The 27,887-nt window shown below is 47.5% G+C and overlaps 1 protein-coding gene across 6 annotated transcripts in view; it reads left to right on the forward strand.

Moving 5' to 3' along the window:
- Positions 1–27,495, forward strand: part of EEF2K (eukaryotic elongation factor 2 kinase) — a 65,632-nt gene extending 38,137 nt beyond the window's left edge. For 4 of the 6 annotated variants that reach the window (XM_077906949.1, XM_077906950.1, XM_077906951.1 and 1 more), the window contains exons 5-18: positions 1,768–1,805; positions 2,180–2,351; positions 5,767–5,916; positions 6,230–6,362; positions 6,629–6,756; positions 7,469–7,670; positions 9,523–9,590; positions 12,421–12,498; positions 13,356–13,418; positions 14,758–14,892; positions 15,047–15,235; positions 18,164–18,288; positions 22,612–22,790; positions 24,043–27,495. In XM_077906949.1, the coding sequence (XP_077763075.1) occupies positions 1,768–1,805; positions 2,180–2,351; positions 5,767–5,916; positions 6,230–6,362; positions 6,629–6,756; positions 7,469–7,670; positions 9,523–9,590; positions 12,421–12,498; positions 13,356–13,418; positions 14,758–14,892; positions 15,047–15,235; positions 18,164–18,288; positions 22,612–22,790; positions 24,043–24,152 (1,770 nt within the window). In that variant the 3' untranslated portion in view covers positions 24,153–27,495. Of the gene's footprint in view, positions 1–1,767; positions 1,806–2,179; positions 2,352–5,766; positions 5,917–6,229; positions 6,363–6,628; positions 6,757–7,468; positions 7,671–9,522; positions 9,591–12,420; positions 12,499–13,355; positions 13,419–14,757; positions 14,893–15,046; positions 15,236–18,163; positions 18,289–20,938; positions 20,986–22,611; positions 22,791–24,042 lie in introns of those variants that run through there. The other 2 variants (XM_077906954.1, XM_077906953.1) reach the window with 2 other exon arrangements.
- Positions 27,496–27,887: the final 392 nt, after the last annotated feature.

The raw sequence follows: 27,887 nt of genomic DNA on the forward strand, positions 1-27,887 counted from the left end.
GGAGGAGAGGGAGAAGCAGCCTCCCCACAGAGCAGGGAGCCCAATGCAAGGCTCGATCCCAGGACCCTGGGACTATGACCTGAGCCGAAGACAGATGCTTTAACCACTAAGCCACCCAGGCACCCCTGTTTTATTTGTTATAATAATTTTATTGAGATATAATTCATGTACCATACAACATACCTATCTACACTGTATGGGTTCAGTGGTTTTTGGGTTTAGAGTTGTACAACCATCACCATGATCAATATAGAACATTTCACCGTTTCTAAAAGAAATGTCATCCTTACCCACCAGTAGCCAACTACCAATCCCCAGATCTCCCCCAGCCCTAGACAACCACTAATCTAACCCGTCTCTGTAGGTTTACCTATTCTGGACATTTTATGTATTTATCATACATCAGAAGTTGAACATACCTTGGCACTCTTGTCAAAAATCCATTGACGTAGGCATCCGGTAGTTCACTTGGTTAAGCATCTGCCTTCGGCTTAGGTCATGATGCCATATCCAGCTCCATGCTTAGTGGAGAGTCTGCTTTTCCCTTTCCCTCTGCTGCTCGCTCTGCTCCTGCTCGCTGTCTCTCTCTCTCTCTCAAAATAAATAAAATCTTTAAAAATATACCAGTTGGCTATAAATGCATATATCAGTTTTCAAAAATTGCGGGTCATCACTTAAACCTGAGTCATAAAAGGATTCAGTGGCTTGTAGCCATCCTTTTGGAAAAAAAAAAAAAAAAGAAAGAAATAGACTAGAAAATGGAGCACCTCCTGCATTGTCAGAGGCGGATGGTTTTGCAAAACTTTTTTCTCATGTATCATACACTCCAAAAAGGGTGCGGCTTGATGAACTTCATAAAGTGAACACTCTGTGTAACCAGTGGCCCCCAAAAGTCCCCCTCCACTATGGTCACTACTCCCTTACCCCTGGGGGAAGCACCAACCCGGAATCTATTGCCCTGGATTAGTTTTGCCTATTTGTGTACTTCCTATAAATGGAGCCATGCCATATGTATACTTTTGAGTATGGCTGCTTCTCCTCAGCATTTCATCTGTCACATTCATACTTGTTTTTGCTAGCCCTATAGTTGATAGAATAATAAAGAATAATAGAAGAGAACAACAGAATATATTCATTCTCGTTGGTGTGTAGTATTCCATCAAGTGAGTAGACCTAATTGATTTATCCATTATACTGTTGGAGGACATTTAAGTTGTTTCTACTTTTTCTTTTTCTTTTTTTTTTTTTTAAGATTTTATTTATTTATTGGAGAGAGAGAGAGAACCAGGGGAGGGGCAGAGGGAGAGGGACAAGCAGACTCTGCACTGAGCCTGGAGCTGGACATGGGGCTCGATTCCACAACCCTGACACCATGACCTGAGCTAAAATCAAGAGTTGGATGCTTAACTGACTGAGCCACCCAGGTGCCCCTATGCTGTTTTTCTGTTATAGAAAACAGAAAAGCAGAGCTTTTCTGACATTCTTTGACATTCACTGTTACCCCTATAACACCTTCACCCCCTGAGGCCTCTTCCCCTCAGCCACGGTGCAGGGAGGGTGGTCTTGTCATCCCTGAAGCCTCCAGGCTAGAAGTTTGCTCAGGCTTTAGAGCTGAGGTGAAGGAGGGAGGGCCCAGGAATTTTAGGATTGAGATGAGGTCCAGGCACCGATTTGGTGGGTGATGTCCAAGTAGGGGAGTCTTCCTACCTCAGGACTGCTTCTGGGTAGGACATGGAGACTGATAATCGTCTGTGTGGTGTCTTTCAGCCCTTCGGCCGTGGAGCAATGAGGGAGTGCTTCAGGACGTAAGTGACTCAGCCTGGCTCTCAGGGCCCTGCCCAGACTCTCTCAGGCTCCCAAGAGTAGGGGCATTGCAACATTTCTGGCTAAGAAGCTGAGACAGCAGCCTCTACTTTTTGTAGGCCAAGTTTCTATCTGGTCTCCTTTGGACCACACATTTGCCCTGGCTGTGGGGATGGGCTCGGGGAGAACATGGGAGTATCCCATTGACCTCTGCTCTGGTGTTTGGAGGCCAAAAGATGTGGGAAAAGAGACCTTTAGCTATGTCCCTTAAGCCTCTTCCCAGCTCTTTGAAGGATACAGTGGGTCAGGCTGGGTCCCTGATGAACCCAAGTGCCCAGGCTGCTGAAGATCCTCTGCTGCTTCCCCCAAACCCCAGAAAGAAGCTCTCCAACTTTCTGCACACTCAGCAGTGGAAAGGAGCCTCCAACTACGTGGCAAAGCGGTACATTGAGTCTGTGGACAGGGATGTGTACTTTGAGGATGTGCGTCTACAGATGGAGGCCAAGCTCTGGGGAGAGGAGTATAATCGACACAAGCCCCCCAAGCAGGTGCGTGGTGCCCCTTCCTGCCACCTTCCCACACAGGGCCAGGGACTGGAGACAAGGGCAACAGTGGTTCCAGTCACAGTTTCCCTTCACGGTCTTAATAGTACCTAGTAACAACCATCCTCTATTGAGCATGATGGGCCAAACACACTCTGTGCAAAGAGTCCTTTCTTCCTAAAAACAGAGCTCTGAGGCTGTTTGAGGTTAGGATGTTTTTATACCATTTACAGATGAGATCTGTTAGGATTTTTGTTTGCAGATGTTAAAAACCCACTCAAGTGGGCTCAATACTAAAAAGGAATTTATTGCCTCATGTAACTGATACATAGGGCTGGCCACAGGTATGGACAGATCCAGGACCCAACAGGATGTTGAGAATCTTCCCCCATCTCTAGCTGAGGTGTTCCTCTGTGTGGCATCACTCAGGCAGTTTCTCCACTTGTAGTGGTGTGTCGACCACTGGCACCTGCAGGCTCACTTTCTGTCTTCTCAGAAACCTTGGTGGCATGACAATACCTGTTTTCCCAGAAGTTCCAATGAAAGTCTCAGAACTGGGTTTCATTGGCTCTGACTACGTCAGGTGCCTGTTGCTGAGCCAATCACAATAGCCAGGGGAGGGAATATGCAGATTGGGTAGGCCTGAGCCATGTGCTCACCCTTAGAGGCAGCAGTGTGGGTCCTTCCCCCAGACTATGTAGCCTGAAATTGGTGGCTCCCAAGAAAAAGCAGAAGGAGGGAAGGATGGATAGCATGTCTGCCCTCTGGGAGCCCCAGGTTCAAAGGGGTTAAGTGACCTGCCTGTTTGGGAGCCAGGGTTCAAATCCAGGCATTCCAGGCCCCTGCCCAGTTGGCTCCTTCACTTGAGTCCCCAGGTTGTTTAGTGACCCTGGGGCAAGCAGAATTTCCTGTTGCTTGTAGGCATTTGAGAAACAGCACTCCTTGTCTCTGCCCTGGCCAAATTCATAGCTTAGCTCTCCCATTGTTTGAATACCTACTAGATAATAGGACACTGTCTCCTGGGCACCTCAGGAGAGCCACACTTCCAAGAATCCAGCAGAATTTATTGAGTACCTGCTGTTTGCACGGCTTTTGGTTAGGTACACTTGGGGTAGACACAAGAACCCACAGTCCCCACCCATGGGGTCTGTGACCTCCTCAGTAATTTGCTACATGCCGTTGGGCCTCCTATCTCTTCCTCCCTCAGCTTGTTCCTGCCTCAGGACCTTTGCCCTGGCTGTGCCCCGTATCATTGTCATTGCCTCTCTCCACCGCCCCAACCTTGCATGATTTGCTCCTTCTCATAGTTCAGGTCTCAGCTCATATGTCACCTTCTCAGCAAGGCCACCCCAGGCCATCCTAAATGGAGTAGCCCTTCTACTACTGTCCTCTGTCACGGCTGTCTGTCTATTCTAGTTTCTTTTGTTTCAAGCAGTTAGTGCTGTCCAAAGGAGACTTGTTCCTGTAGTTAATATTTTGGTTGCCTCTCTCCCCCAGGGGCAGGGATTTTATCTGTCTTGTTCACTCTATCACAGTGCCTAGGTGCTCAGTAAATAATGTGATTGGCTGAATTGAGGAAGGGAAAGGAATGTAGTTGTCCGAGGGGGAACCGGCCATCCCTCCATGGCTACACACCTCCAGCTACCCCTCCCCCAGTGAGCCCACTGGCCAAGCAGGTGGCCAATCCATAGATTTCCTTGTAGGGATAGAGCCAGTATTGGGGGTAGGAACCTCTGAGAACCAGCTGCTCCTTCCCCTTAGGCTGGTTCTTGGAACTGAGGCCAAGTTTGGGGACGCTCTCAGCTCAGGATGTCTTCAACCTTTGCAGCTGTTGTCTGCCTGTCTAATGATCCAGCCAGACAGTTCCTTGGATGGCTGTTTCCCTGGGAAACCCAGAGCCTTCTATACTAAGTGTTGTTAAGGGGGGGATGGGGTGCCATGGGTTGTGTTTCAGGTTTTACCAACCCCATTTTACAAACCATTCATGGGATTTACACATTTCCTTCTACATATAGATTAAACCTGTACTTGGTAAAAAAAAATTCAAGGAATGTCTAAGTTCCCCATAATTCCCCATTGCAAAGAGAGACTCACTCTTTATAGTTTACTGTATATTGCTCTAGAGTTGTATCTACTAGTAATATCATTATTTTTTTAAGATTTTATTTATTTGTTTATGAGAGACACAGAAAGAGAGGCAGAGATATAGGCAGGAGAAGCAGGCTCCCTGTGGGGAGCCTGATATGGGACTTGATCCCAGGACCCCAGGATCACAGCCTGAGCCGAAGGCAGACGCTCAACAACTGAGCCACCCAGGGGCCCCTACTAGTAACATTAATGTCAGCAGATGTTGATGGACTCTTTCATGTATCACCAGATTTCATCCTCACACTAAGTGTGAGATCCCCATTCCATAGTTGAGGAAACTGGGGCGCAGGTGGTCTACATTCACAGTATTAGTGTAAGACACAGGCTAAGCTGCTTAGTGTACAGACCTGTAAATGAGTGCTAGCGCAAAATGGTTTCCTTCTTTCTCACCTGACAGTCCCACTTTGGTGGGGTGCTCAGGGTGCGCTGGTGCCTCACCTCCTTAAGTCATCCAGAAGCCTGGTTCCTCCTGTCTTGTTACTCTGCCTTCCTGTGGGGTGTGGCCCTGGACCATGTGACCTGGTTGGCCTCACTGGCAGATGTCCGCTCTACAGCCTCGGGAAGGCCAGAGGAGGAGGGTGGGTGCAGGCTAGAGTTCCATCATCACTGCTGCTCACTCCCCCATTGACTGGGCTTGATCACATGGCCATTCCTAGCTGCAAGGGAAGCTGAGCCCCATCATTCCCACTGGATGGCCCTACATCCTATTGGAATTCACATGGGCTTGTCTGAGTCCCTCTGGGCTGCTCTAACAAAATACCACGGACCGAGCAACTTATAAATAACAGCAATGTATTGCTTACAATTTTAGAGGCTGAGAAGTCCAAAATCAAGGTGCCAGCATGGTCACATTCTGGTGAGGTCCCTCTCCTGGTCTACAGCCAGTGCCTTCCTCTGTGTCCTCAGCGAAAGTGCAAGGAAGCTCTGTGTGGTCACTTTTATTGGGGCACCAGTCCCATTCATGAGGGCTTCTTGCTCATGACCTAATCCCCTCCCAAAGGCCCCACTGACTACTGTCACCTTTGAGGGTTAGGATTTCAACATATGAATTTGGGGGGGGTGCACATTTAGGCCATCACAGGGGTTTTCATTCTTAGAAGGAAAGGGGAGAGTGGATTCTGGGGACAACTGGAAATTTCAGCTGCAGAGAACTGATAACTAAGTGCCAGGGTGGGAGCCCAGGCAGGCTGGGTTCTCCCAAGCCCTCTGCTCCGGCCTGCCATCGGAGGGGAGTGCCGCCTGTCTCTTGCCTGACCTGCTCCCCACCGACCAGGTGGACATCATGCAGATGTGCGTGGTAGAGCTGAAAGACAGACCAGGCAAGCCGCTCTTCCACCTGGAGCACTACATCGAGGGCAAATACATCAAGTACAACTCCAACTCAGGCTTTGTTCGCGATGACAACCTGCGTCTGACACCACAGGTGAGGCCCCTAGATGGGAGGGTCCCTGTGGGTATGAGGTCTCCCCTCCAAAGTGTCCTCAAGTCTCATGAGACAACCCAGCCAGCTTCTGTGAGCAGACCTAAGGTACCTGCAGGATTAAACAGGCCCCCTTCCTTTGTCTTTTCCTCTGTACAACCTTTCGTGGCAAGGAAGGCCCCACTACGGGCAGAGCTGGGGTGTTACAGCCCCTCCCTTGGTGGTGGCTGACCTGTGTCCATGTAGGCCACACCCTGGTCTCTAGCAGTCAGTCACCTTACTCTTCCTGTCTCCCCCACTCCGCCCCAACCCCTAGGCCTTCAGCCACTTCACATTTGAGCGTTCTGGGCATCAGCTGATTGTGGTAGACATCCAGGGTGTGGGCGACCTCTACACTGACCCACAGATCCACACCGAAAAGGGCACTGACTTCGGAGATGGCAACCTAGGTAGGTGGGGAAAGCCAGCTCATTTCTGTGGAGACCGCAGTCCTTCTACCCCCCCCAAAATCTCCCAGCTCTTTGGACACCCAGGGAAACCAGATGAGGTGGCAGGTTGGCCTTTCCAAGATGGTGGGGATGGAAGCTTGGGACACCTGACTCCCGCCACTTCAGCGGATTCGACGCCTGCTCTTGGCACATTTATGGTGTCCCTCACTGCCCTGCTTCTGTCACAAAGCAAAGTGGTGCTCTAGACTTCCTTGCTCTGTCTACAGGTGTCCGGGGGATGGCGCTTTTCTTCTACTCTCATGCCTGCAACCGGATTTGCAAGAGCATGGGCCTCGCTCCCTTTGACCTCTCACCCAGAGAGAGGGACACAGTGAATCAGAACACCAAGCTGCTGGTGAGTGCCCAGGGGGAACCTGCTTAGCCCTTCTGCTGTCAAGCCAGTAAGCTATGCCTCTCTGTGATGGTAGCCCAAGCCCTGTGATACTTACTTGAAGAGTTCCAGGGACAGAAGGACCTCAATCCCCTCTGTGCCCCTCATCCCTCCCAGATCAGTGCACAAAACCCTTCCAAGTGTCCCTATTAACACAATAACTGGGGTCTGCTTGATTGGACCTATTTTGACCAGAGTGAGGAGACCAAGAATGTACAGGTAGTGAGAGGTGTGTGGTATGTGTATTCACGTGACGTGTTGACAAATGGCTGAACTAGACTTGGACCTGGCTCTTTGGGCACCTTGCTGTGTCCAGAATGTACCCACTTCCTCTCCTATTACCTTGATCAGATGCAAGAAATTGTTGGCAAAGACCAGCTTGGGATTCTGGATGCATGGCAGCAGGCATTCCCCCAACTTGGGGCTGTAGAGTTGTGATCAGCACTTTGGGAGTGCTGGCCGGCTTTGAGCTCTTATGCCAGATGCCCCTTTTTAGATGCCTTTGGGTTAATTTCCCACTGGTTATTTTTAGATTTTCTACCAGTCCCTAAGCAGGCATATACGGGAGCTATCAACTGAAAGGGCCTCAGGGTTCAGGTGAATAACATGCTATTGGAAGAACCCTTCACTCCCCAGAAGGTTCTGTGTGACACGGGTGTCCCTATTAATTCTCCAGCAGTCCGCCAAGACCATCTTGAGGGGGACAGAGGAAAAGTGTGGGAGCCCCCGAGTCAGGACCCTCTCTGGGAGTCGCCCTCCCTTGCTCCTTCGCCTTTCAGAGAACTCTGGAGATGAGAACATGAGTGATGTGACCTTTGACTCTCTCCCTTCCTCCCCATCTTCGGCCACACCACACAGCCAGAAACTGGACCACCTCCGTGAGTGACGTTTTGGTCCTTGGTCATCGTGCTTGGAGGGGACAGGCAGCAGAAAGAACACGCTAAACTGGCTTTCGCTTATGTTAGGAAATCAGACATGCTAACCAAAAAGGGTCACGGCCCAGATGGTTTTATGAGTGAGTTCACTGAATACATTTTTAAGACGCAAGTCATCCAAATGCTATAAAAACAACCCCTATTTTAGAAAACAGCATAATATTTTTCAGTGTGTTCTGTGAAACTTGCAAAACCTTTATACCAAAATTTAACAAAACAGCAAAAGAAGAAAACCTACATTCCAGCCTCACTTATAAATACACAGTATAGGAATTCTAAGTAAGGTCTGAATAGAACCGTTAGTATCCTAAAAGAATAGTCTGTCATAATCAAATAGGGTTTTGACAGGCTTCTGAGATTTATTCAATGTTAGGAAATCAATGAGCATCATGAGTAGGTCAGAGGAGGAAAGCAGAATCATTATTCCCGAAGTTGGAGTGAGAGTTTGCTGATGTGGACGTGGGATCTGCAGGAAAGAGGGGAGGCAAGGCTGCCTCTAGGGTTTTGATCTGAAGAACTTCAAGGGTGGTATGGCCATTTATGCAGCTGGGGAAGGCCACGGAGGAGCACAGGATGAAGATTTTAGTGTCAAATGTCAAAGAAGCCTTTTAGCCCTTACCCTGAGAAGACTTTGGGTATAGTTTAAAGCAGGATTTGACAGCCTTTTCTTAGAAGGCCAGAGAGTCCATCTTTTAGACTCTGTAGAACATATGGTTTCCACATTAGCAGCATGAATGTGGCCATAGGCGGTACTCAAATGAATACGTGTGGCCTTGTTCCAATAAAGACATTTGAGTTTTATATTCCAGGTAATTTTCACATATCTCAGGTTATTGTTCTTTTAATTTTTTCAACCATTTTAAAATGGAAAAACCATTCTTAAAAACCACCTAAAAAAGAAAACTAATCAGGTTTAGCTGTGGAAGCTCAGGGTGGGAGATAGAAACTGGAAACCACCAGGAAAGAGGTGGTTGGCTGCTAAGCCATCTGAGGCTTCCCCGACTTGTAGCTACCCATTGGGCCCCAAATATATGCATGGCTGTGGTTCCTTCATACCTGCACCTCACTGAAGGCCAACTGTGGCCCATGTGTGTGTGCTTCTATGCATATTGTGCAAGTATATTTGTATTACAGCTTTGCAGAGGCACAGAGGTTAACTCCCTGCTCAGGACCCCACAGCTGGCAAGTGGCAGACTCTGAATAAGTTTGTTTCTTTTTTTTAGGCTTATTTATTTCACAGAGCAAGAGTAGGGGAGGGGCAGAGGGAGAGAGTCCCAAGCAGACTCTGTGCTAGGTGCAGAGCTCGATGCAGGGCTCGATCTCATGACCCTATGATCACGCCCAGAGCTGAAACCCAAGAGTTGGTTGCTTAACCGACTGAGCCATCCAGGCACCCCCAACTCTGAATAAGCTCTTAAAGAAGAAGTATAGCCCCCCTGGTGCTGACAACATTCTTCTATTTTTGCACCTTCTTAAACAAATTTAAAATGGGGGCATCTGGGTGGCTCAGTTGGTTGGGCATCTGCCTTCAGCTTGGGTTGTGATCCTGGGGTCCTGGGATCAAGTCCTGAAATGGCTCCCTGCTCAATGGGGAGTCTGTTTCTCCCTCTTCCTCTGCTGCTCCCCGCTGCGTACGCTTTCTTGCTGTCTCTCAAATAAATAAAATATTTGAAAAAAAATTTTAATGCAAAAAGGCCTGTTGGCAGGTGCATTCAGCTCTCAGCTGTATGTAGTTGGTCTTTTAAACAGTTCTAGTGTTAGAGCCAGTGCATTATCTCTGTTTTCTCTTGCCCAGATTGGCCTGTGTTCAGCGACCTTGACAGCATGGCATCCAGAGAGCACGACCATCTGGACAACCACCGGGTAAGCTGGAGAGGGACTGAGGGAGCAAATCTAGGAGGAATAGACTCACTGAATCCTCAGATCCGGAGGCAGGCAGCCCAGGTCTACTCCGGGCACTGCTCAGAGGGCACAGGGGATTACAAGTAACACACAGCCTCCTGCCCAGGGCAGTGGTGTCGTCTGAGAAGAGCTGGATCCATTGTAGTTCCCAAAGATGGTTAGAGATGAAGGAATCCAAATTACCAATAATGCAACCTTCTGGTAAATGTCAAGCAAGCTCAGCCCTGGGGTGGTCTGGTTACAAGTATGTGTAGGTTGCTGTCCTGGGGAAGGGAGCTATCCTGGGTTTCAGACAAGTAACTTTATAGCACAGTCCAATATGATGCTCTCAGGCTGGAAAAACAGGACAGGTTTCCAGCGGCCTCTGGCGGCTCCGTGGTAGGAAGCTAAAGCATCGCATTAGCATTCATGAAAACCTATATTACAGGTCAAAATAAAAACTTAGGGGGGCACCTGGATGGCTTAGTTAAATGTCTGCCTTCTGCTTGGGGCATGATCCTGGAGTCCTGGGATTGAGCCCTGCATTACATTGTGCTCCCTGCTCAGCAGAGAGCCTCCTTCTCCCTCTGCCTGTGTCTCTGCCTCTCTTTGTGTCTCTCATGAATAAATGAATAAAATCTTTAAAAAAAAAAAAAAAAGAAAGAAACCAGAATATTTTTTCAGTTCACACAGAACAAAAGCCTTAGGGGAGGTGGAAGAGAAGTCTGTAGGTCAGGGCCTTTTCAGGATACACAGCTCCTTGGGGTGGGAGGATCCCTGGCCAGACCAGAGACCAAGGATTCCATTGTAAATGTTTGCATGCCACACGCCGTCCCCCCCCCCCCCAACTAAGACAGTGATCCATTTACGCTGGTGACACCAAGATTCTTTTATTTTTTAAATTTTTTTAAAAGATTTTATTTATTCATGAGAGACAGAGAGAGAGAGAGAGAGGCAGAAACACAGGCAGAGGGAGAAGCAGGCTCCTTGCAGGGAGCCTGACGTGGTCTCGATCCCTGGTCTCCAGGATCAGACCCTGGGCTGAAGGTGGCACTAAACCACTGGGCCACCAGGGCTGCCCCTCTTTTATTTATTTATTTTTTTAGGATTTTATTTATTTATTTGAGATTGAGAGAGAGAGAGAGCACGGAGAACATGAGCTGGGGAAGGGGCAGGAGGAGAGGGAGAAGCAGACTCCCTACTGAGTAGGGAGCCTGATACAGGGCTTGATCCCAGGGCACCGGGATCATGACCTGAGCCAAAGGCAGACACTTAACTACTGAGCCACCCGGGTGCCCCACCAACCTTCTTTTAAATATATATTTATTAAAGTAAAGGAAAAATGGCTTATCTATAGAGAAATGATAAGTATAAATTCACAAAAGTGGTTTTTACCTGGAGCAGGAGCAGGCTGGGGTAGGGAGGAGTGCATAATAGGTCTGGATTTTAACAGTAATGTTTTGATTTATTTTAAAAATAAAAGATCTAGGGCAGCCCAGGTGGCTCAGTGGTTTAGTGCCACTGTCAGCCCAGGGCATGATCCTGGAGACTTGGGATCGAGACCCACATCCGGCTCCCTGCATGGAGCCTGCTTCTCCCTCTGTCTGTGTCTCTGCCTCTCTCTCTCTCTCTCTCTCTCTCTCTCATGAATGAATAAATAAATAAAATCTTAAAATAAAATACGAGATCTAGGGGCACCTGAGTGGCTCAGTGATTGAACATCTGCTTTGGCTCAGGTCGTGATCCCAGGGTCCGGGGATCGAGTCCCACATCAGGCTCCCTGCAGGGAGCCTGCTTCTCTTTCTGCCCATGTCTCTGCCCTCTCTCTGTGTTTCTTATGGTAAATAAAAATTTAAAAATAAAAATAAAAGATCTAGGCTTGGGGGTGGGGCACCTGGGTGGCTTAGTTGGTTGAGCCACTCTTGATTTCAGCTCCGGTTATGATCTCAGGGTTGTGAGATTGAGCCCTGCACTCAGCATGGAGTCTGCCTAGGCCTCTCTTCCTCTCCCTCTGTCCCTTCCACTCTTCTCTCTCTCTGTCTTTCAAATAAATAACTAGGTAAATAAATAAATAATCAATCAATCTTTAAAAGATCTGAAGAACTAGGGCCTAATGTTAGGAGCTGACAAAGCTAAGTGATAAGTGCATGTGAGTTCATTTAGTATTCTCTGTTCTTAGTGGCATGTTTGAAATACTTCTTAGGAGAGCAAAAAAGAAAACATAAAAGTATGAGCTAAATAGTGTTGCAGGTGACATGTGGATATGGCCAGAATTGGATGCTGATGGACAAATGATTGAAATTTTAGAACTGCTGAAGTATCTAGAAGAACAAAAAATATGTCACAGTTTTGGCAGAGGGCTTCATTGTAGTAAATCTTACTCTCAGTGCTACATTTGTGTCCATAGATCATATCAAAGAAACCAGCCTTTGTTTTTCTGCCTGTGAAATGGGTGAGCTGCTGTTAACAGTAGCACTTCCTCTGATCCATACTCAGTGGGTAATACCTCACTTCATCTTCATCCTTCAGTGTAGGTGCTCTAATGAATCCCGTGGCCAAGGAAACTGCTGCCCAGGGCCTAGCGGGCGAGTCACAAAGTTCAGACTTGAGCCTAGGCAGTCTGGCTCCAGAGCCCGAGCTCTTTGCCATTACTTTGTACTGGTCCCTTGTCACCCAACAAGCAAGGACAGAGGAAAGAGAATGTTAACTGAGGTGATAAGACAAAGGAGAGAGAGCAAATCTGGCTTGGCTGTCCAGAAGTCACCACCACTCAGGGGACCACTGAGACCCTAGGATCATCTTCTCTCTACAGGACTCTGAGAACAGTGGAGACAGTGGATACCCCAGTGAGAAGCGGGGTGAGCTGGATGACCCAGAGCCCCGAGAACATGTAAGGAACCCCCAGGAAATGAGACCAGACTGTTTTGTTGCCTCATTGTCCAGGAGGATGGAAAGGTGGAGGGAGGGGCGGACAGGAGTGGATCTTGAGAACCTAATAGGTAAATTGATACATGAGATAATTTCAGATAAAAATAAATGCAGGACAGAAGATAAAATGGGGTAATGTGGACAAAAAAAAATTAGAAGGCAAGTGTGAGAGATTAGACAGGGTTGAAAATGTTGGACAACTCTTAAGGCAAAGCTGGAAACTCTGGTTGCTGGGCAGAGAGGATGCTGGGTAATAGGTTGGAAAAGTGCTAGAATAGGTGGAAAGGCCCAATTCCACACATGGTATTCCAGCATCCCTGGGGACTACTCCCAAGGTCTCCAAGGCAACCCATCAGCATCCTGGTGAGGGTGGCTCAGGCAATGGCTTCCACTTAGAGGTTTTGACGTGTGCCAGAGTTGAGTGTGAATATCCACGCCAGTCTTGCTGGAAATCCCTTGGTCTCAGCTTTGTTACTACAAATAAGACTGTTATGGGAGCTTTGGTAAGAGGAAGGACGTTTTCTTGGTGCTTGTCTGCCATGATCCTGTGCCTTTGAGTCATTTCCACCTGTGCATACAGAGAGGGTGAGAGGAAGGCTGTGGGCACATCAGCTTATTAGTCCTGCGTCGTTACTCAGCATCCTCTCTGCTTGGCACCCAAGAGTTCCAGCTGCCCTTCCTAGGAGGCAGGCTTGTCCCTTAAGAGAAGGGCCCCTGGAAGGAGGGTGCCCTGGAGTCCCCTGCATGGAGGGAAGGTGGGGACCAGTTCTTGGGAGCCAGGGCTGCTCTGTGACTCATTCTGCCCTTCTCTTCCCTCAGGGCCACTCAAACGGTAACCGGAAGTACGAGTCAGACGAAGACAGCCTGGGCAGCTCTGGACGGGTAATGCGCCCCAAGGCATCCTTGTCATGGCTGCGTGCTTGCATTTTCTAACCTCTGCTTCTCCTCCCTTGTGTCACTGCTGTCTGCCCAGGCACTTCACATACCACCAGCTAATGGAAGATTTTTGCAAAGGAACCAGTCCCTTTGGCAAATACTTTTTGAGGCCCTGACCTAGTAGGGATCTGTGGAGAGGAATAGAGAACAGGGTAGCCTGTCCTGGACGGGGGCTTATAAGGGCCACAGCTCACATGTCAAAGTAATGCCTGTATAACCTCATAGCATTAGGTAATTTACTTCTTGCAACCACCCAATGAGACAGGCTAACATTATTCATCCCCATTTTACATATGAGAAAATGGAGATCTCGAGCAGCTTTCCCCAGTTTAGCCGGCAAATATTTCCAACAAGCATCTCAGGAGTTTGTTATCGGGCAGATAACAGATGTAGGAAGACCAGCCCTCAGGAGCCCTTCTCTTGCTGACTCTGAAACATGCTTCGAACCTCTCACCTTCCAGCCTTTGCTAAGGCGAGTGTCCCACCTGCCAGCTCCTTTTTCCCACTGTGGTCACATCTCTTCAAAGCCTACCTGTTCCCCCAGACTGGTCCCCTTTGGCACCTCCTACAGAACCTTCCCCGATAGCCCCAGCAGGCTTGACTTTTGCTCTGTCCGGACGTAGATCATTTACCCCGTGGTATTTATTTACCACATGGTACAAGGTCTCTGCATGATGTGGAGCAGAGTTGTTCAACCATGGTACTACTGACATTCTGGGCTGGGCCCTTCTTTGTCATGAGGGGTGCCCTGTACATTGCAGGATGTTTACTGTGCACGTACACACAGCTGCCTGGCTCTGTCCTGTAAGGACCTTTGGAAGAGCGTCTTTAACTGGGAACATGACACATTTTCAAAACCCATTCCCCAAAGCATCCTGTTGATTCCGAGAGAAAAGCGGAGTGGGTGTGCTGTAGGGTCTGAAGTCAGACTTTTCTGATGTATTGTATGGGTCGCAGGCCAAGGGGGCAGCTTAGTGTCCAGCTTCCTCAAGCAAACCCTGCCTGATAAATGAAGCGGAAGCACTTTGAACTGCTACAGTGCATTCTGCTGGCCTTTGTGTCCTGGTGCTCTAATATGCTCTCTGTGCCCATAAATTGGCAGGATTTGAGGGATTAGAAATGGAGTTGTGTTTGTCCAAGAAAATTTGACACCTTAAGGACTTGCCCTCTGCATCTTGCCAGCCAGGCTTGTGCAGTAGGAGCAACCGACGGCTGGTGGTGGCGCCTGCATCCCCGCCCCTCGTTCCCTGGCCTGTAAACCACTGTGCCTGGTTCTCTCCTTCAGGTCTGCGTGGACAAGTGGAATCTCCTCAACCCCTCCCGCCTCCACCTGTCAAGACCTTCTGCTGTGGCCCTGGAAGTGCAAAGGCTTAATACTCTGAACCTTGAAAAGAAAATCGGGAAGTCCATTCTGGGGAAGGTACCAGTGATGCCCATTTCAGAGCCCTCTTGCCACTGACCCAGAGCCTGGCCCACGCTTCTACTCCGCTAACGGTTCCTCCTGCAGGCTGGCTGGGCGGCCCTGGGGTGCAGGTGCTCAGGCAGCTGAGCCAACACCTAAGTCTGTGTGGCAGGTGCATTTGGCCATGGTGCGCTACCATGAGGGTGGACGCTTCTGTGAGAAGGGCGAGGACTGGGACCGTGAGTCAGCCGTCTTCCACTTGGAGCACGCAGCCGACCTGGGCGAACTGGAGGCCATCGTGGGCCTGGGGCTCATGTGCTCACAGCTGCCCCACCACATCCTGGCTGATGTCTCTTTGAAGGTGAGGGGTGGAAGGGACCCAGCCATGATCTCCGAGTTGTGAGTTTGAGCCCCATATTGGTTGGAGAGATTACTTAAAATTAAAATCTTTAAGGTGCACCTGGGTGGCTTAGTTGACTATGCATCTGATTAAGCAGTTAGCATTGATTTTAGCTTAGGTCATGATCTCAGGGTTGTGGGATAGAACCCCGTGCTAGCTCTGCACGAGGTGTGGAGCATAAGATTCTCTACTTTCCTCTCCCTCTGCCCCTCCTTCTCTCTCTCTCTCTCTCTCATATTTTGTTTATTCATGAGAGCCAGAGAGAGCCAGAAACATAAGCAGAGGGAAGAAAAGCAGGCTCCATGCAAGGAGCCCATTGTGGGACTCGATCCTGGGACTCCGGGATCACGCCCTGAGCCAAAGGCAGATGCTCCACCACTAAGCCATCCCCCACTCTCCCTCTCTTAAAAAAATAAAATCTTTAAGAAAAAAAATTGTTGATAATCTCACAGTTGGTTGTCACGAGACTGTACAGTTGGCTGCAGCATACTGCTGCCTTTGGCCTGTTCCCCCAGTATCTGCCACAGAGCCTGGCACAGAGAGGACACTCAGAGGGATCTGAGGGCTGAATAAAGTAATCTCAGAGCCCAGAATGAGTGGTGAGGGGCCAGGACTGGGGGAAATCTCCTTGTGAACTCAAGCTGTTTACATAAACCACACCCTGGCAACTCTGTAAAGGGATTTATAAGCCATTTCAGTTTCCCCATCTGTAGGCTTTCCAAAGGCCTTTCTCTGGGGGATGGACTCTGGCAGCTTCCCCTAGCAGGAGTGTGGTTGGACAGAGCTTCGCGGTTAGGATAGGGCAGGCAGGAAGGAAGTGAGCTGTGTCCCAGCAGGCTTCTGGCTTAGCAAGTAAAACGGTGGTGTGCCCGGAGAAGCCGCTGTGTGCTCTAGAAAGCCCATCACCCATTTTCTACAATGTCACCCTTGTTTTTTAAAAAGATTTTATTTATTTGTCAGAGAGAAAGAAAGCACAAGCAGAGGGGGTGGCAGGTATAAGGAGAAGGGAGCCTAATGTGGGGCTCAATCCTAGGACCCTGAGATAATGACTAGAGCTGAAGGCAGATGCTTAACCGACCGAGCCACCTAGACATCCCGTTCAATGCCGCTTCCTTTGGAACTTTTGTTGTTGTTTTGTTGCTAAGACATTTATTCACTCAGCACATGCTTTTTGAGACTCTCCTACACTTGGCTCTGTCCTAAGTTCCTGCTCTCAAGGACCAGACTTTTCAGGTGGAAAAGGACATAGTAACAGACTGTAATTAACAAATAAGAATCTTACAACAGAATTAAAAATAGCCTCTATTGAGCACTTCCTGTGCCAGGCATTATTCTAATATGCTGGGGAAAAAATATGACAGGGAATGTAACTGAAAGTAGCTGGATAGGCCTCTTGTATTAGGACACAGGTTCTAGCTGCAGGGGAGGCTAAGAAATGTGGTCTTCAGGTGGTCAGCCAAGTGCCGGCAAAAATGTGGCAGAGGAGGATGGATTTGAGGACAACTGGTGGTTCCTGCCACGCTTCTCGAAGCCCGAAGGTTGAGAAGGGCCTTGTGGGCTGATATGAGGGTTTGGGATTTCTCTGAGTGAGATAAGAAGCCATGGAGCAGCTTTTGAGAGAGTACTGTGACTTGACTTGGTCTTTAAAGGCATCTCTGTGGCTGCTGCTATTGGAGGATCTTGAAAGAGCAGAATGGAAGCAGGTAGGAATGTGCAGTGTTGGTGGGAATGTAAAATGGTGTGGCCACAGTGGGAAACAGTTGGACTACTCCTCCAAAGGCTAAGCATAGTGATACATGTGATCCAGCAATTGCACTCCTAGGTATCTACCCAAGAGAATAAAAACACACATCACATGAAAACTTGTAACAGATATTCATAGCAGCATTATTCATAATAGCCAAAAGGTGGATACGATCCACCAACTGATAAATAAAATGTGGTGTATTCATACAATGGAATGTTATTTGGCCAGAAAAAGAACAAGGCACTGATAAAATAAAACCTTTATGCTAAGTTTTTTTTTAAGATATTATTCATTTATTCATGAGAGATACACAGAGAGAGAGAGGCAGAGACACAGGCAGAGGGAAAAGCAGGCTCCACGCAAGGAGGCTGATGTGGGACTTGACCCTGGGTCTCCAGGATCACACCCTGGGCTGCAGGCGGCACTAAACCACTGCGCCACTGGGGCTGCCACCTTTTATGCTAAGTTAAAGAAACGAGTCACTGTAGGCCACATAATGTATGATTGCATTTATATAAAGTGTCCAGAATAGAGCAATTTCTAGGCCAGTGGTTACTTAGAGCTGGGTGGGATAGGGGCATTTGGGAAATGATAGTGGGACGGTATGATCTTTTGGTTTCTTCTTGGTCTGATGAAAATATTCTGAAATTGATAATGGTGATAGTTGCACATTCTGTGAATATACTAAAACCACTGAATTATGTGCTTTAAATGGATAAATTATATGGTATGTGAATTACATCTCAATAAAGCTGTTAAAAACTTTAAACAATAAATAAAAACTTTTACTTTTTTAAAGATTTTATTTATTTATTTGAGAGAGAGTGAGCGAGAGAGAGAGAGCACACAAGCAGGGGCAGAGGGAGAGGGAGAAGCAGATTCCTCTGCTGAGCAGAAACCCTGACATGGGGCTCAATCCTGGGACCCCAACGACCATGACCTGAGCCAAAGGCAGATGCTTAACTGACTGAGCCACTCAAGCACCACCCCCTTGAAGCAGGGAGCCCCACTGGAGGCAAGAAATGATGTAGCTCTCTGGAAGAATCGGAGCAGATGGAGTACAGTGAGCCAGAGTGGGCTGAGCTTGCATTCCTCCCTGCCTCATCTCGGTCTCTCTCCCCCTCTTTGGTTTGTACTGACAGGAGACAGAAGAGAATAAGACCAAAGGATTCGAATACTTACTGAAGGCAGCTGAAGCTGGCGACAGACAGTCCATGATCCTGGTGGCTCGGGCTTTTGACACCGGCCAGAATCTCAGCCCAGACAGGTACTGTGGCTGTCACTCAGGGATTGCTGGTGGGATCTTGGGCTGCAGGTGGGGACCTCCCATCAGTATCAGCACAGACCCGGGTTCTGGGCTCAGCTCCCCTAGACCCACCTACTGGGGACAAGTTAACTTCACCTCCCTGAAGTCAGTCTCTTCATTGTGTGAAGTAGGAATAATTAAAGAACCTGTATCCCAGGGTGGTTGTGTAAGGGTTAATTGAGATGATGCCTATAATTCTCACGGTGTTGGGAGATACAGCGTGAGATAAATGACAGACATCTTGGCCATTATGTGAAAAGATTTGCTTTCGATCCAGAGTGTTTATCCCTAGATAAAAGGTTTAAGGGTGATTATTTTCATTTATTTTTTTATTTTATTTTATTTTTATTTATTTATTTATTTATTTTAAAGATTTTATTTATTCATGATAGAGAGAGAGAGAGAGGCAGAGACACAGGCAGAGGGAGAAACAGGCTTCATGCTGGGAGCCCAACGCGGGACTCGATCCCGGGACTCCAGGCCAAAGGCAGGTGCTAAACCACTGAGCCACCCAGGGATCCCCTTCATTTATTTTTTTAAAGAACGCTTTTATTTTTAAAAATATCTTAAAAGATTTTATTAATTTATTAGAGAGAGAGAACATGAGTGGCGGGGGGGGGGAAGAGGGAGAAGCAGAATCCCTACTGAGGAGGGAGCCTGATGCGGGGCTCGATCCCAGGACCTTGGGATCATGACCTGAGCCAAAGGCAGATGCTTAACCAACTGAGCCACCCAGGCGCCCCAAAGAATACTTTTTATGTATGTATGTATGTATTTATTTATTTTTAAGAGACAGAGAGTGTAGGAGGAGGGACCAGGGGGGAGGAAGAGAGAGGATCTGTGTCCCCACTGAGCACAGAGCCTGCAGGGCTCAATCTCACAACCCTGAGATCATGACCTGAGCAGAAATCAAGAGTTGGTTGCTTAACCCACTGAGTCACCCAGGTGCCCCTCTACTTTTATTTATATTATTTTTCACTTCTGAGAGGGAGGAGGGAAGGAAGCAAGCTCAAGGAGTGGTTCAGTCTTGGTATGAGTTTCCAGGGTGAGTCTGAGTCTCCTGGAGACTATGGCTCTGCAAGTGCCAGCACTTTTCCAGCTGTCCCTCAGGCTGAGATGCCAGGACTAGTTTCTGTAGTGGGAGGAAGAGAGGGTAGCCCAGCTTCACCTCATCTCCTAGGCTTAGCCAGTGGGAAGTCCCAGTGGTCCCAACAGTAGAGATCATTTGGGGGAATTGAACTGGTCATGGGACCCATTGCTCAGCCCTGTGGCTCCCCCTGGATCTCAAATACCCCTGCTATCCTCTGGGGCCCTGGCTTTCTGGATGGAAGCAGGGTGGGCACTTTCATTGTCTATACCTACAAGGTTGGAACAGCCTGGAACTTCCCTCCTCTTTGGGTCAAGGTCTTATCTCCCCTCCCTGGGTTTAAGGAAAGTCAGGACTGTGGCTGGGTCATACCCAGCTCTCAGTGTCTAAAATGTCTTGTTATGTGACATCCTGCCTGTATTACATATGCAGTCCAAGAATTTATCAAATTCTACTATGTAACAATAATGCCTCTTCTATTTGGACCACATCTATATATGTGTGATTTTATTTCACTGAGAGCAAGAATCGGGTGTCCTGCATCTCTTGAATCCCAGCACTTATTGCAGGGCCTGGGTTAGTGGTTGAATGAATGAACCGACACTTCTCTCTGACATAGAGCAAGTATATTTTAGCCTCATTGTATGGGTGACTCAATTAGTTCTGAGAAGCGAAGGGACTTGCCCATGGTGAGATAGCTAGTAAGTGACAGGGCCAAATCTGGGGCCCTCTCCCCTCTCCCCTCTCCTCCAGTCCGCTGTGTACTGGCCTGCTTCTCCGTGGACTCAGAGCTATACTGGCATGGAGAGGTGGTGAACAAAAAAGACATGACTTGCTTATGTCAGGTCAAATGCCGACATGTCCGGCGCCCATTGATTGCAGTGGGGAAGCAGGGCTTGGGTGGGAGGCCTGGAGGTGGGCGTTGAGTATTTGTTTCTGAGGTCCTTAAGAAGTCTTTGCTCTGTGTGTTTTCTCTTCATGCCTTTGTTTGCTTTTTATTCAAGATGATGGGGGGGGAGGGTTGTTTTTAAGAATTTTTTTAGTATTAAAAAAAAAGAATTTTTTAGTATTAAGGCTGTCAACTCTTAGGCATAGGCTTCTGTCTCTCTCTCTCTCTCTCTTTTTTTTTTTTTTTAAAGATTTAAAAAATTTTTTTGACAGAGCCAGAGAGCACAAGTGGGAGGAGTGGCAAAGGGAGAGGGAGAAGTGGGTTCCCCGCTGATCAGGGAGCCCTATGCGGGGCTCGATCCCAAGATCCTTGGATCATGACCTGAACAGAAGGCAGACGCTTAATGGACTGAACCACCCAGGCACCCCCATAGGCTTCTCTTTTTTAAAAAAATGTTTTTCAGAGATGGGTATCATCAATGGGGGGTGGAGGGTGGCACATGTACCTCTGGATGACCATTGTTACTGGGTTTGGGACAGCTGGTTTTTAATATTCATGTAGTTAAATCTATCACAATTTTCTTTTATAGCTTCTGCTATAGTCATTTTCTTATTCTTCTTCCTCATTCCAAGCAGTTCCAGCCTCTTCCATTCAGGGAGCGTTAATTAAGGGCCAGCTCTGGGTAAGGCAGGGCCCCATGTAGGCCCAAATTTGCATTTATGTGGTTTCAACCTTCTCAGAAGTGACCCTTTGATACAGGGAAGGAACAGTCATTGGAAATTATGAGGCAGGGTGGGTACCCTGACCACTGGGTGTAGAGTCGGGTGGGGGTGGGCAGGGAGAGATTAGGCCCTTTCTCCTCTTTCCTGTATAATGTTTTTGGGGCAATTCTCCTTTGCCCTTCTAGACTGGGGACGGTCAAAGCTGAAAAGAGTGAGATCACATCATTTAGTGGCTCCCAGTCCACTATTAAAATCCTAGTTTGTTGGATATGTCACTGGTAATTTTCAAATGAGTTGCCCTTTGTATGAAATAAAATGGAATCAATGTTATCTCCTGAACCCCATCCCAGCCAGCCACTTGTTTACATTTATACATTCAGCAGACATTTAGAGAGGCTAATCTATTTGCCAGGCCCTGGAAATGCAACACTGGATAACACAAAGTTCCTGCCTTCTTGGAGCTTATGTTCTAGCCAGGGGAAACCATGATACCCAAGTGAATAAGGAAACAGAAGAGTTAGAGATTGAGTTAATTGTAGGAAGTAGGGTGTGCCTCTGACGAGGTGACATATGAGCTGAGGTTGGGGGGATGTAGAATCAGGTATGGAAAGACAAAGAATGAATGCTCCAAGTGGAGGGAGCAGCAGGTGCAAGGGCCAAGGAGCAGACAGGGTCAGGCATGTTCAGGAAAGAGAAAGGGGCCCAGCCAGTCTGGCATGGAGGGAGCTTTAATGGGTTAATGGGAGCCAAGGCAGGGGTAGATCCAGGTCAGGTAGGACCTCAGAGGAGAGGCCAGCAAGTCACTGGAGCTGTTTGCTCCTGGAACATTTCACGAGACCTATAGACTTTCTTATCTGCATCTCTCTTTGCTCTTTCCTGATGTGCTATAAATAGTTACTCACATGCTTAGTACAATCTAAGAAAAAGAGCCCGCTGCCCTGTTTGCTCTGTATTTCACATTGTTCAGATTTGATTGGAACCTGTGTATGCCCTTGGTGGCTTGGCCTTCTATGTGCTATAGTAGGGAAAAAGAGTTGAGAGCTGAGGGGTGGAGCCACTCTCTCTGAAGAGAGAGAAGCCCACTCTTCAGGGGGGAGCCCTGTGTTGTGCTGGAGGAAAGCCAGAGTTGGCTAGCACTGGGAGGGCATAGGATGGGGCTGAGTGGTTACTGTTAGCTTGGATGGTTCTGGAGGCCTTGGCAGAGGGTCCCCCACCCACCTTTTCTCCTACTTGAGTCATAGGGCAGATTGGCTGGTGTCCTAACCACTGCAAATGCTAGCCCACGGTGTGATTTTATACAAACTAGGAATATTGCCCTCTTCCTTAAGATACTCTACATCATCTGTTGGAAAATTGTGTAATACACCAATCTTGCTAAGGAAAGCTACTTGACTGCTGTCTTAATATCTAAATCTGCAATGTGAATGACACCCCGTAGATATAGCATTGGGTACTGTGGGTCGTGAATCATAGGTGGTGGCCCCACTGGGATCCCTGACTTGCCCCTCCTGCTGATGGGCCTCCTCCCTCCTGTCTGTTGCCATGGTAACCTCTAACTTTATCTCTCTATCTCTATCTCCTGGAAGGTCCCAGGACTGGCCAGAGGCTCTGCACTGGTACAACACTGCCCTGGAGATGACAGACTGTGATGAGGGCGGCGAGTATGATGGGATGCAAGATGAGCCTCGGTACACGCTGCTGGCCCGGGAGGCTGAGATGCTGTTCACCGGTGGCTGTGGGCTAGCGAAGGACCCACAGAGATCAGGTAAGGTCTGGCAGACCTGCCCCTGGTAGGGGATGGGGAGCAGGGCTGGGCTGGAAGGGACATAATTCATGTCTCAGTGGAAATTATAGCAAAATGCAGGGCTGAGTCTCTTCTTTCATTGGAGAGAAGAAGGATTCCTACTGGCCCTGTATGCCTCCAGGATGCCCATGTGATGCTGGTTCAGGTGGGGGCTTTATGGAGCTGGTATACAGATGAACATTCTTATTTCAATAGTTACATATTAGGAGTTTGGTAGTTTTGCAGTTTTAAAAATTGAACTGACATTTTCATAAAATTCACCATTTTTATTTTCATTTATTTATTTTTAAATATTTATTTATTCATGAGAGACACAGAGAGAGAGAGAGAGGCAAAGACATAGGCAGAGGGAGAAGCAGGCTCCCTGCAGGGAGCCCAATGTGGGACTCCATCCTGGGACTCCAGGATCACGCCCTGGGCTGAAGGCAGTGCTAAACCTCTGAGCCACCTGGGCTGCCCCAAATTCACCATTTTTAAGTGTATGTATGGTTCAGTGGCTTTTAGCCCCCAGGTGCCCCCCCATTTTGTTTATCAATTCGTTAGTTGATATGCCTGATCTGTATATTTTTTCTATTACATAATAAACATACTGAACTCCTGATTTCATAGGATGAGCCTAAATTTAAGTTTTTTAAGGTGGTATTAAAAAAAAAACAAACTAAGCAAATAATAGTGGAATTCTGTAGTCCCTTATTTAAAATTTCTAAATCCAAAAAACTCTGAAAACCAAGTGTTTTTGTATACCTTGCACAGATTTTCTTGGAAGCAAAACCCCTCCAGAGCTGACATGAGGCTGTTAATAATCTTTATTTCTTCTAGTTTATTTCTTCCACTTTTTCACGCAGTCCCACAATTGGGTCTTATAAAAATCCCCTGCCTGATTCTCATTGGCTCAAATGCAATCACCCACCCACCTCCTAAACCAATCACTGAGCTCATTGAGATGGCTTACTCTGATTGGCTGCGCCGCAGTCTGGTTGTCTGATTGGCTCTGTGTAATTCCTCCGGGCCTGGTGGGAATGGAGGGAGTGCTCTGATTGGCCAGGCTGGAACCACGTGTCCACCCGGGTTCCAGGGAGGTTGAGGGGTTAAGGAGTCGTTTGGCTCCTTAAAGAAATCTCAGGGTGCTGTTCCCAGGGAGGGGTCGGGGAAGGGGCGCTGGCAAAAACGACAGGTGATTCACCTCTTGGTGCCCCGTTTTGCTCTTCTTCAGGCGACTTGTACACGCAAGCAGCCGAAGCGGCGATGGAAGCCATGAAGGGCCGGCTGGCCAACCAGTACTACCAGAAGGCGGAGGAGGCCTGGGCGCAGATGGAGGAGTAGCTTGCCCGGGAAATCACTGCCGGCCAGCCCCGCGCAAGAGGGCTAAGACGGGACGGGGGAGGGAGAAGACTTATTGACTTATCTGGGGTTTTTTTGGCGAGGAAGGGCAAGTATTTTTAGTGTGCTGTAAATTAACTTTTGTATTTTGTTTTTTGACTCTTGAAAATGTCTTTTCTACGAGCGGAGACACTTAGTTGTCCTTTGGGGCAGCATCTTGGGGAGCAGGAATTGAAAAAGCAGCCTAATGAACCAACATATGGTTTTAAGGGTTTTTTTTTGTTTTTTGGGGTTTTTTTTTGGGGGGGTTGGTCATGTGATCTAAGAAAATGCATTACCACCATGGATAAAAAATTAGGGCTTTGCTCACCGGCTGTTTCAGGCTGTACTGAAATGAAATCTCAGGTCCACAGAATTTGTATCCTGAGTTGTGATGGGGAAGGTAGAGCTGCACATCAACTTTCCATGGGGTGTGTGTTTTCATGACTGAGTGCCAAGCCTTAATTCTCAGAGCATTTGGAAGCATGCATGGCATTGTTCTGTGGATATGAGATTGCACGGTACCCGGCCCCCTTCTGCTGGTGGCAAAGGCCCGCCCACTGACCCTTTGCTAATCTTTTAGTTTAATTTCCTTCCCGAGTGCAACTGATTTTCTGGAATACAGCCAAATTCCGTTTTGTAGCATGACTTCTACAGTGGGCTTTATAAAACAGGTTTGATTTTTGTATGCACATGTTTACTACCTCTAACTTATCCATCAGCTAGTGTGGAATTGGGTGCGCCTCAACCTTTTATATGTAAGAACAGCAATTTGGAATTGGAGCCTTTCCTCCAAGCAGACATAGTCTGCATCTCAGCGGCAGCATCCACCGTGTAACTGAAGTGTCTTTGTACGGTGTTTCTCTGTGTTTTCTTAGCATCTCACGTTGGTATGTAGGCTCTGTTCCCCAGCCCCTGTCCTTGCCATTTTCTGTTTGAAGTTGGGCTGATTTTCTTGTAAATTGCAGCAGTAAGAGTTCAGCAGCAGCCCCTTGAGATTTATCCAAGATGTTTGAGGATGAGAGGGCAAGAACTCTAAACACTCATTAATTCCAGTAGTTTCCCCAGGGCCAGGCTGCGTCTCTCTGTACTTAATGAGCTTTCCCTTTAAAAGGAATAAGACTTAATATGACTCAGCTGGTGTGTCAAAGCAAACACACTGCTTTGATCGAGCCCAAGTGCCAAAGCAGCCTCTCTTTCTGTGTTTAAAAATGAAAACATAAAAAAGCAGAATATGACATACAGACCGTTCTTATCTGTCTATTAAAACAGCTCTTTCAACACATTACTGTTAAGTGCTGTGGATGGCCTGGATAGATAGCTAAGCAAATGCTTATTGAGGAGTCAGTGAACCTGTGTATGCATTGTGTTCGGAACTGCAGACTGTGCCCTAGGGGGAAAAAAATCAAACATACTCAGAATTACCCTTGAAAAATATCCTTTAAACCACCTGTAAATTACAGTATCCCTCATTTTTGTGTGGGTTCACCACAACTGGCTTCATTTATGAGTTGGGACTAATCACCCTGTTTTCATTTGTACTCAATCAAGAAGTTGGCTTGCATTAGGTTTTTTGTTTGTGTGTTTTAAACCAGTGCATATAGTTAAATTGCATATGGTAAATGTACATGAGAAGCAGCTTGCTTGTGACTTATCTCTTACCTCTGGTAAAGGGCCTGATAGTAAATATTGTAGGCTTTGTAGGTCCATATGGTCTCTGTTGTAACGACTCAGCCCTGGTGTTATAGTGAAGAAACACCCAGGAACAGTACCTAAATGAATGAGCTTGGCTGAAATTCCAATGAAACTTTATTTACAAAAATAGCCTGCCCAGGCAGTAGTTTGCTGACTCCCACTCTAATCCTTGACAAAGGGTTACTCTGAAGGCAAAAGCTATCTCAGTTTTTCAGCTTTCAGTGCTCAAAAACACAGTGCTTTGGCAAAGTAGTCACTCAATAAATGTGTGAGCAAATGGAGAACCAACCCTAGTCAGCACCTAATCCATGGCTCTGATTTCTTTCAACCAGTTAATGACTTGTCTAAATTGGCTTTCAGTGTCACTCCTCCAGTTCCATCCACCCACCTCTATGGCCTTAACTCAACTAGCTTCTCTTCCAGGAGGCTGGGATGGCCTGGATAGATAGCTAAGCAAATGCTTATTGAGGAGCAGTGAGAGTACAATGATCTGCAAGATACCAAGATCCTGAGCCAGTAGGAGAACTTACCCCACCTTCGAAACCTAGTTTTGTGTCTGCTAAAGGTGGTTAGGGCATCTTTTTTGTTTCAGATTCTGGGCATGCAAAAGACAGAGAACCCCAGGACATTCCAGCCTAATTGGGAAGACATCAGAGACCATCTTCAAGTGCAAGGGGCAGGTGAAGGTCCAGAAGATCAGCAGAGTCTGGGATATAGTCCCATATCTTCCATCATAGATGGAGAAACCAAGGTTTTGAAAGATAAGACTCTCGCTGTGACCCTGCTGGTTAGCAGCTAGCTGCAGCTAAGATTTGAAAGCTGCTGTTATTTAGAGGATCCTGGGAATAAAAGTTAAAATTAATCTAGAGTATAATGTCCCTTTCAGTTTTGCTATAGGTTTTGTTTCTTTTTTTTAAAGCAGACTTTTTGGATGTAAGGAGGGAAAAACCATCCCCAACCCCAGTGCATCTGAATATCCCTTCCCATCCCCTCCCCTGGGGCACTGTGGGAATTCATCATCAAATGCAAACTTGGGGAACCAAGCCAGGTAAATCACCCTGGTTGCTATCTTAGTGACTTCCTTTCATCCCAACACATTTGTCTGCAGTACTGGACATGATTTACAAATCAACACGTTTACAAAGGTATATGCAGCTTATGTGGGGGAAAGGGGACAATATGCATTTTCTCTGCATGGATTTATGCCTTTTACTCCTGTTTCTTGTCTCAAGGTAACTATTTAACCAAAATGAGGTGGATCTTGGGTGGGGCCCAGAGGAATGGCCTGTGTTATAAATTTATTTTTGCATATGTACCAAGTTCCATATCGTCTTTTCAAATAAAGTGGTTTCTTTCTTTCCAGTCTCAAATACAAATGACTCCTAGTAATAAGGGACAAAGTGGCTGCCTGGATGAAGTAGCTGTCTGGAGGGCCCAGGGTTCATCTGAAAGGAGCAGGTGGGATTCAGCTCCAAGTGATTGTCACCATGGGAAGTGTGTGGGCACAGTGTCACCCCATTTTCCAGTCTTTCAAGAGCTGCTGAAATTGGATTTGTTAATGCAAGGTCTCCTGATTTTTAATATTTTTAATAAATTCTAGTTTTTAAAAAAATTTTGTCTAGATTTGGCCCTACATTGTCCGTTGCTTTCAAGTATGTGAACTTCTTTTTTCCCTGATTTTTCTCATCCATAAAACAGAATAATCTTTACATTTCAGGGGATCCCTGGGTGGCTCAGCGGTTTAGCGCCTGCCTTTGGCCCAGGGCGTGGTCCTGGAGTCCCGGGATCGAGTCCCACGTTGGGCTCCCGGCATGGAGCCTGCTTCTCCCTCCTGTCTCTCTCTCTGTCTATCATAAATAAATAAATAAATCTTATTAAAAAAGGGGATCCCTGGGTGGCTCAGAAGTTTAGCGCCTGCCTTTGGCAGGGGGCGTGATCCTGGAGTTCTGGGATCAAGTTCCGCGTTGGGCTCCCTGCATGGAGCCTGCTTCTCCCCCTCCGCCT

This window comes from Canis aureus, chromosome 8, assembly GCF_053574225.1.
Source record: "Canis aureus isolate CA01 chromosome 8, VMU_Caureus_v.1.0, whole genome shotgun sequence".
Lineage (NCBI taxonomy): Eukaryota > Metazoa > Chordata > Mammalia > Carnivora > Canidae > Canis > Canis aureus.